The sequence below is a fragment of the Anopheles ziemanni genome, chromosome 2 (genome assembly GCF_943734765.1).
Source record: "Anopheles ziemanni chromosome 2, idAnoZiCoDA_A2_x.2, whole genome shotgun sequence".
In the NCBI taxonomy this organism is placed as follows: Eukaryota; Metazoa; Arthropoda; class Insecta; order Diptera; family Culicidae; genus Anopheles; species Anopheles ziemanni.
Window position 1 is genome coordinate 38,323,580 of NC_080705.1, and position 10,038 is coordinate 38,333,617.

At 43.1% G+C, this 10,038-nt stretch overlaps 1 protein-coding gene across 1 annotated transcript; it reads left to right on the forward strand.

The window, feature by feature from the left end:
* Positions 1–4,067: 4,067 nt before the first annotated feature.
* Positions 4,068–5,687, forward strand: LOC131293527 (cytochrome b5-related protein-like). The gene is made up of 4 exons (XM_058321603.1): positions 4,068–4,322; positions 4,403–4,794; positions 4,890–5,306; positions 5,393–5,687. Exons 1-4 carry the CDS (start codon positions 4,068–4,070, stop codon positions 5,685–5,687), a joined length of 1,359 nt encoding a protein of 452 aa, XP_058177586.1.
* Positions 5,688–10,038: the final 4,351 nt, after the last annotated feature.

A 10,038-nucleotide genomic window follows, 5' to 3' on the forward strand; every position in this document is an offset into this window, starting at 1 on the left:
ATGAATCACAGCAAGAAACATTACGTAACTTCATTAGTCCAACTCAATTTTTCAACAGCTTTACTACTGAAGAGACATTTCCATACACAAGCACCTCTTGTGTAGAGATTGATTGATGTTTTTTTTTGTTCGTCACAGTGTCATACTGAAAGTTTTGTGTATTTTTAGCAATACAAAGCGCTCGACTGTGCGTTGTTGTATTTGGTGTAACCGCTCATGCACGAGCTACACTGCTTCCAAAAAGGTGTCAAAAGCAATGGAGCACGCGCTGGTTGACTTAAAAAAATGCATTTCAATACGATCGCGACCGGCAAGATGATGCTCGAGCCAAAGCGGCAGTGCTTTAAAAGAAAATGAAAACGGTAATTTCGCTTGCATAATATAAACTGAAAAGCAAACATCTTTGAAATGAGTATGAACCTTCTCCGGATGTAATGTAAGAAGAATGTCAGCATTAGGCTCATAGGCTCAACTCATGAGCTTGAGGTCAGAAAAATAAGATCATAAAGATATACTCAAACCAAATACATTTGAAAACAATCTGGAAAAGAACAGGCTTTAATTTTAATATAGAAAGCTGGATACAATCCACCTTAATAATAAAATATACAATCATCGCCCATTTAAATTCAAATTCTAATTTTACGCCTGCCTTCGACTGACAAAGTCACCTTGTTCAGGAACAGCTCGTTCGAATCCAAATCATCGCGAAAATGCTAGAACAAAACTTTTCTCTATCCGCTGATCGCTCCTATTCCTTCCCGGTTTTTGGAGCAGGAATTGGCCATGCCGTTATTGGCAATTTTTTTTTCGCGATTTTCCCCCCGTCAGCTGAAATCCGGTTCATCAAACGACTCGCCTCAGCGAACGCCCAGCAGGGGGGAAAGCAAACCCACCCGAAGACAGCAAAAGCAGTCGATTCGTGCTCCACCAGTGTTTCTTGCGATCGCGGTGCGTTTGGACGTGTGCTTCGCGAATCGTGTTTCGCGCTGGCGATATTAGAAGTCTTCAGTAAAAACTACGCAAGATAATACAAATCATAAAACTCCACCACAATTGTTTACATCTACCCGCGCAACGGGAAAAATACAATTAATTAACCAAATGACAATCGATGGATCAATGCGCCGGGTTTCTGTGCCAATTTTTACGTGACTCACTTTCGGGCGACGTGTCGACTAAATAGAAGTGGGTTGCCGATAGTCCGACGACTTGATAGTGAATGCGATTTGCATAACATTTGTGTTCGATTAACTGTTTGTTGAACTCCACCTCCTCCTCGACGTGCGTCGTATGCCCGACGGGTTTGTGTTGGTGTTTGGGGGTAGTTTTGGAGGGATGCTGCTTTCGAATGTTTAGGCAACCATCGGCATGGAGCAGACGTAAAGTAATGTGAACAACCCGCGCACGGTTGAGAAAAGTGTCGAACGTTACAAATTTGTGGTTACCGGTTCAATTTGAACCGATCGTTATCCAGCATTTAGAGGCTAACAGGTAGGCTTATTTCCGTCACTTGAGTAACTCATAACCAAGCGATTTTGATTGCAAGCATAAAAGGGAAAAACGTAAAGGGAAGTGGAACCGGTTTCTGCACTACACTTCCTGCCCGTTCGTTTTTACAGGTCCGCCCTTAACCTTCGAATATCGAACACACAAGATAAAACATTCTTCACAAATATCAGGAAGCAAAAGAATCCGAAGTAATAAAGTTCTGCGAACAACTGGTCCGCTTCGGTTCTGTTGATTTGAAATTCAAATATCTTTAGTGTCTGGTGTAGAACTTCGCTAATGAGTTGCCGAAGGGATTGTGCCTAAGAGGAGTCCCATTCCACTAGAATATTTCAGTCCTTTTAGGTGTGTCTTTACGGTAAGATCCAACAAAATGTGGACAGTTGCTATACACTAACTATCATTTGAGGTGCTAAAGTTATTTGTGACAATCGCGCAAAGTGTTATAGTTATTACCCACGCAACAAGACGTTTGTTGAGTGCAAAATTATCGTACATTGTTGTTCTATGCCCCCCTTCGAAGGTTAAGGTGTTTTCGTTATTTTGTTTTTTGTCCTGTCAAAAATTATACATCGCCATTTTACAAACCGTGCAATCGTACGTTGGTCAGGCAACAGATTACGCCCACGTTCCGGAAACATATCGTTTAAAACCCATCGAACCGGAAACGTTGTAACGTCTTTCAAGGGTAGGTTTGATACTCGGATACGAGACATGCCGGTGAGCTCAGGTGAGACCGCGGTGGTTGACGGATAGTCATATCGAAAGCACATGACTTACACGCCGGATAATGGTAGCTGCATCTGCAGCTCTTCGGATGAGTGCTCTCCGCTCGCGTGGTCTTGTGCGATATAAACGATTAGCTAGAAAAATGGATCCGCTTCTCTAGGGGTCGCTGCAATGAATTATTTACGCGTATCTTTCGTTTTCGTTATGAAATGAAACCGTGTGACTGTTTAAAAACAATCTGAGGCAATTAAAACAAACATATTGAACCAGTTGGGAAATGTCATCGGCTTTGTGAGAGTCCCATTGGTGACATTGAACAGCAAAAGTAGATCATTAAAAAACAAAATCACGCACGCAAACTGAAGTAGTGATAAAACTTAACCAATTTTATAGTGCCAAAACATAGTATAAGAAGCATCGTTTATGCAAACTGAGTGCAAAGTAAAATTTATTTAAAACTTTATTATCGAATGCACAAAAAACGAAAATTTTTCAGTTTTCCGCGTCTTACAGTAACTGAATAAACATTGCATGGACTTTCAATGTTTTATCACAAGATTTTTTTATGATTGTATTAAGCAAATTTATTCGTTTTGAACCGCAAACCCCTTTTTTCTCATATATATTATTACAATCACAAAAAACAAGGTAGTCTTATAAAGTCTATAGTGTACGCTGTACTTGGCAGCAAAACTTTTATCGTTTAAACTTATAGTTTAAAAGCATAACCTGAACAAACCATTTCAAATTAGTCATCGTCAGCATGGACTGTTAATGTTCATACATATCACGCCAAAGGTTCGTTTCCTTTGACTAAGCTTCCATTGTCCAAGACATCTGTGGTAGTAACGGTTTAACCGACATCGCTAGTGCTAGCTCCATCTGAACATCAATTGAATATCATTTGATGGATGGCTGCATGGCGTGTTATCGAATAGCAGGTGGTATTGTACCAGCCAATAAACAACCAACCAGGCCAATTCAAAGCAAGTTCAATGCCAGCGTTGCAGAAAGAACTCACCAAATCCTTACAACTACTGTGAAATTTAACCGTTTGTATAACCTCGACGAAGTTCTAAAGGGTGGCTCACCGTCAAGGCTCCTGATTTTCGCTGTTCCACCTTTCGGCGCACGCAAACATGTTTAGCGAACGAAGTCGTGCCTAATTTTTGTTTCCAAAGTCGACGCAATACAGCCCTAATTTTGGACCCCACTGTTTGATGGTTTAAAATCGTTAAGATAAATTTAGCTGATTAAATCTGTTTTCGAAAGTGATTGGTGCGAAAAATGGCGCGTACCACAATAGGCCCGCCGGGGCTCCGGTTTACAACCTCCCGTCCGGTGCTGTAAGTGCACGGAAGCAGGCAGATTGAAGCCGAGTCTTTTTCCGGGAGACCCAAGACACGGTTGAATCGTTCGATCTTCTCTGCTTCTCGATGGTAGGGAAAAACCACCCGCCGCGTGTCACGGTTCACGAACCCCGAAATGCCACCTCCAAGCGCCGTTGTAACAAAGACCCCATTTTTCAGGGGGTCGGTTTATTAAACAGGTTTTAATGGACGGCTATCAGCGCGGGCAACCACTCAGCTGGTAGCTGGTTCGCGATCGCGTTGTGATTTTTCAAGATCACGGTCAAATCTCTCGGTTCAGGCGAGTAAAATAAACAAAACAAACAGACAAAGTCGTCAGCCAGCGTCGGTTCGCGCGCATACCGATTCGTGGAACGATCGCTGACAGAGACGTAACAGAAGATAAAGCGGTCGGCGAAGAAAAATTGTCTCTAAATACTCCATCGTCCGTACACAGTTTGATAGATCGGCGCACCGACCATGGCGCACGACGGTGAAGGAGAGCTGACCACTCCATCAGGGACCCCGCGGACAGCGGCTTCCTATGCATCGGACATAACGCATCGCTATCCGACGTTTCGCGACGAACCGTTCAAGACGGTGCACAACTGGCTGGAGGGCAGGCGGTACGACGACGGCGCAGAAGGCCTCTGGCGCATCCATAATAGCCTGTACGATCTTGAAGAGTTCGCTCGCGTCCACCCGGGTGGCTCGGAGTGGCTACGACTGACGAAGGTACATCAACTGCAAAGCCAGGGTCGTTCGGTGTAATTCTAAAAACTAAAGTCTCCTATATCTGCTACGTATGTTGCCAGGGTACGGACATTACGGAGGCTTTCGAAACGCATCACATCGGGCGGAAGGCGGAGAGGATGCTACCCCGATTCTACGTACGGCGGGCCACCAGGCCACGTAACGTGAGGCTCACGTTTGACGAGCATGGGTTCTACCGGACGCTAAAGCGCCGTATCCGGAATCAGCTCGAGCAGGTGGACACCTCCGCCAGTGCACGCTCGCGTCGAATAACGGACGCACTGCTGGGCGCCACCTTCCTAACGGCCTGCCTAGCGGTGAGCCTCGACAGCCTGATCGTTGCGCTGGTGTGTGCCGCGTGTGTCTGCGCCACCGTGATCGCCTCGCACAACTTTATGCACCAGCGAGACAACTGGCGCATGCTGGCCTTCAACATAGCCTTTCTGAGCTACAGGTAAACCGGTCTTCTGCGAGCCTTCTGGGCATCCTTAACAACTCACCCGGCTAACCTTACCTATTCTCAAAATGCATACACACACACACCCACAGGGAGTGGCGAGTATCGCACGTGATATCCCACCACCTCTACCCGAACTCGGTGCTGGACATGGAGATATCAGCGTTCGAGCCGTTCCTGTGCTACCTGCCGCTGGCGGACCTGAAGAACAGCTTCCAGCGGTACGGCTCCTGGTTCTACGGTCCCTTCATCTATGGTTCCATCTTTCTCAGCGAGTACCTCAAGCGGCTCATGGACAGCCTCAACCAGGGCAAGAACCGGTTTCACCTGGACGATCTGATCCCGTTCCTGCTGCCCGCGGTCATGTACGCCACTAACCCGGGTCAGCTGGCGGTCGTCCTCCGGCTGTGGACGTTCATCGTCCTCATGGCGAGCTTCTTTTTCGGCCTGGTCGGTCTCACGGCTGGGCATCATCATCCGAAGGCGCTCCACTCCGGTGACAAGTTCCCGTAAGTAGTAATCACCGACCACACCGGACCAGAGGTTCGTTCGCTCACCATAGGCTCACTTTCTTTCCCGATTGTTTCCGGCACAGCGATGGCATGGACTTTGGCCTGTACCAGATGGCAACGATCGTCGAGCGGAAGGGCGTCGAAGGGTCGCTGCTGAAAGTGCTGACCACCTTCGGCGATCACCACCTGCATCATCTCTTCCCGACGCTCGATCACGCGATTCTGCCACAGCTGAACGGCGTATTTCTCGACACGTGCCGGGAGTACCACGTGGGCAAGCTGTCGAGCACGTGGTTTTCGCAGTTTTTGGCGCAAAACTTGCAGCTAGCCCGGATACGGCCCAAGGTGCACCCGCGATCGGGAAAGTCCAGAGCGTAGATCGAAGCAAACAAAAAATATCGCCGTCGCCGCAGATCGACTGACCGGGGCGATCTTGCGTGCAAGTTGTATCCAAATGTTTGCACCCAAGTGCTGTTATGCTATGGTTGTTGTATGCAACTTAACGATTTATTTAAAACAAAACAGCTTTTAAACTTGCTAGCCAATGTGTTTATAAATTCAGTTATTATAGCTTTTTTCGTAATGAATAATCGCCATACCTCTAGCCACACAGCCATCGAAGGCTTAACGATGCAAATGCTCCATAGACAATGTTCAAACATTCAAACATAGCACTATTATAGGGCCTTGTCGTTATAAAACTGAGTTTGAAGAAGTTGAGTCTTACAAGGACACACGAAAAAGATTTATACTGCTCAGTATGATAGAAATATCTTGTTGGAAATAAATCATAACCGTTGAAGTAACTAATGCTTTGATGGACAACCAGCTGTACAGAATTATGTTTCGGTCGGTGCATATCATATCACATTTTCTTATCAAATCTCACCAACACCTCAAAAGTGTTTATGTTTTTTCGTACACTACCTTTTTTACTACAGATTGCATGAACTTTCTATAAATTGTTTTCATAGCTAGTTGACCTAGTTCTGGGAAACAAACAAGTAGGTAAATAATTTCAAGTATTAAATGATTGGGGAAGTTATTTGAAATGTGTCACCTACATATGCACCTACGAGTATGGTGCCGCTGAAGCAGATAAATGCAGTAGTAAATAGATAATAACAGTTATGGTCAAGACAATTTTGATTGGCTTCGTAAGTAGTAAAGTAGTGTCTCCGGTTGTTGATTACGTCTAGTTGTGGGCCACCCTTAACAACTTTTGAACCTTTACAGAAATGGCTGATCAAAATAATGTCAAACTTGTAGTTTGACCGCTAGCATAACCAGTTTCACAATCAAGCTTGCATTTGATTTTTTCTGTGCACAAAAAAAACAAGTGTTGAAAAAGGTGTCTGTTTCTAAATTTGATTCATTTTCCAAAGGCGATACATCAAAGGTAAACATTGAAAACAGGTGGTTGGCCAGATTACATGATTTAGTGTATTAAGTGTTCTTTGTATTATAATATACAGTCGACTCTCGATAATTCAAACGTTCGATAATTTGAAACTCTCGCTATTTCGAAAAAACTGGAAAACTCTCACTATTTCGAATAAAAACAATACGATTTGGTACACTCGATAATTCGAAGTAAAATTCAAAGCTAGGTTGCTCTCTTCACGCGGTAATTCGAAGCTGTATCCACTCAACTCGCAACAATTCGAAGTTCTGAGCAAGTTGAAACGTAATAGAACGCGTCACATTGCGGGTGCCCTATAACACTCTGTTGAACAGGGACGAAGATTTTCGTCCGAATTAGACGGACAGACGAACATATTTGGGGCACACATGCTTTGTAGGAAGGTTCACAAGGAAAAGTGAAGAAAAAACAGTTAGCGAAAACGGTGGGTAAAGGCATAGCGTAAATCAATACACGCATACTTATTTCCAGTTCATAACTCAGCAACCGTAGCTGCTTATTTCCTACCACTCTTGATAATTCGAACTCTCGATAAATCGAACTTTTTTCTGGGTCCCTCCAACTTCGAATTATCGAGAGTCGACTGTAGCATGTTTGTGCTATACAGTTAAAACATAGTGACAATGTCCCACAACAAACAGAAACCATTTCAACCTTAACCTGACACACTTTCTATTACACAATGTTAATTCAACTTAACTTAACAAATTAACAAATTCCTATCAACACCTCCAAACGAAAGTAGTGCAACCCGTAAACACACCGCGACACGACAAGTCACGCGAAATCTTAACAAAAACACGACCTATCGCAAGAACGAAATTTATGAACGGTGCTCGTGAAAACATGAAGTCGACAAACAATAACATAGGCTTATGCCACTCGACACCCAAGCGCATAACAAAGCGACCCAAATAGTAACACGGAAGATACATTCCTTAGGACAAGACAGGAAACCATCCTCAGTTTAATCGCTTCTCAGTTTTGCCCGAGCCTGACTCGGGCAGTTTTGTTTCTACTTTCGTTGTCTGGCGATTATTTGGAGTGCACCTGCTTTGAGAACACGTTCTCATGTGTTGTAAATTTTTATTCACTTATTTGTCTTATTATATTAGAATCGATGCAATTGAACCAAATATTTGCTTATTATCAGCAAATTATTGCTGATCACAATCACAAATCACACATATGCAAACTTCATCTTTTAATTAATAAAGCCTAAAACTTTAAAAAATGTCAGGACCAGACAGGACCATGAAGGGGTCAATAAAATGTTAAAAGAGACAACAAAGAAACAAAGAACAATAGAAAAACGAAGTCGGAAGGTGGTAAACTTTTACCAACGCGCCCGAAACGCAAGTAAAATAAAAAAAACCAAACAGAAGTTCATGTTGAATTTTTGTGTAGTGCATTTTAGCTGAACAAAAAAAAATGGCTACCATTTCCAGTATTAAAGCGTTAAAATATCGTTGTTTCTAACCACAATAACCCTTTTATTGAGTATTTTTCAATTTTTAGCGATTTAAAGATGGTCTTAACTGGATACAACTTTACTATGACAGGAGTAAAGTAGCACTTAATAGCACTTAAGTAGCTGTATGATAGTATTTGGAGAAAAGCTCTACTCTGTCCAGAATTATCTACTATGTTATAGTTTTCTGGGTAATGATGCGCTAGGAACAGCCATCTTATTGTTGGAACGATACGAGTGTGGAATTTCTAGTATCAATATTTAATCTGGAATCAAAATCCCACTTTTTATAAAAGTAATTATATCCACCTCATCAAAGATTAAATGTGAAATAAAATATGGCGTGATGAGGATTAGCTTCTAAGTTTCTACATCGGGATTATTTTTCATGTGTCACATGAAGTAAATGTAAAAAAGGTTTTATAATGAAATTTGAATTGGAATCCTGGACATAAATACGACCTACCCGAATACGAATCGAGCGAAAAGACTGTTCACAAAAGCAAGATACGATTTTGGCAATTAAAACAATGCAATTAAAATGCAATAAATGCCGTATCCATAGAAGTGTGTACACGTAAACTTGATTCTACCGTGTGGATTTGAAACGACCCAACAACAGACTAACTGAAGAGCTTTTCAGTGTATGCTCATTGCTCCGTATACGTTTGATTCCAACTTATATCCCTAAAAATTACCATCAAAAGCCCCGAAGCGGAAAATTACAGCCAAACAAATCCCCATCCGGATAAAACTTCTTTCCTTGCACGTGCCCCATCCCTTTCGGTCCCACACGGTATGAAAAGTAACTACAAGTGCGTGTACATTTTCGAATAGAAGTATCTTATTTCGTTATTATTACCTTCTCTCTTCTTTTTAAATTATAAAATAAATACATTTTTTATTACTTTTGGTGTAAAAAATATAAAAAACACATTCAGAGCGAAAACTATTGGCCACGGATACAAAATTAGAAGGACGTAAAAAAAACACAATGAGTTATTACGATATTCGCAAGAAAACGGAGATGTTGGGTTGTGGCGTGGAAAAAGAATATCGTGACGTCAAACTTGAAGTGAGCCATCGTGAATCGTGTTTGTATGGGGATAGTAAAAAAAATGAATAAATAAAGCAAAAACAAAGGTACTTGAACTGAAAAAAGTTTACAAAAACCGTATCTGCAAATCATTATCATTTCTGTTTTGATGTTCTGCAGCGATGGCGCTGCCTTGGATTTTTTGTTTTTTTCCTGTTGTTATTTCCTACATTTGTTTTGATATTCCGTTTGAGGGTTCTTCTTTATGCTGCTGCTTCTTCTGTGCTAGCTGCTTCTTATTTAGCTTTTCCTTAGTGTCCTACACGCCACCTTCGGTGCGTCGCAACGGGCTGGTGTGTCCGCTCGCTTCTCTGACCGCTCTGAAAGGTGTGTTTTTAACTCGCTCTCTCTGCAACTCTGGGTTCGTGAAAAACTCCACGTGTTTCCGGCGCGCGTTGACCGTTGGCCTCACGTGGTCGCTGATTTGTTCTGATTCGCTTTCGTTGGTTTGCTGGTTAGTCGAACATTCGTGTGTTCCTCCGTTACCGAACACACACACATGCACACTCCGTTACACAAACACATACACACATTACACACTCGAATGTTGGTGGTCGAGCATCGGAGTCGAATTCGATATGGTTCGCACCGCCGGACGCGTTCCGCCGAAAGAGAGGAACAAACTTGCCGTTGGAAGCTGGCGAACGGAGGATGGGACAACACCAACCACGGTTTTAGGCAGTGGCACCACGGGACGGGCGGGCGGGAAAGTGCCAGCGGAAAAGAACAAATCCCACTG

Excerpts from the sequence above, each read along its gene's own strand:
- LOC131293527 (XM_058321603.1), top strand. The coding sequence starts at position 4,068 with ATGGCGCACGACGGTGAAGGAGAGCTGACCACTCCATCAGGGACCCCG. Across the intron at positions 4,323-4,402 it reads AGTGGCTACGACTGACGAAG|GGTACGGACATTACGGAGGC; the intron begins GTACATCAACTG and ends GTATGTTGCCAG. Across the intron at positions 5,307-5,392 it reads CACTCCGGTGACAAGTTCCC|CGATGGCATGGACTTTGGCC; the intron begins GTAAGTAGTAAT and ends TTTCCGGCACAG.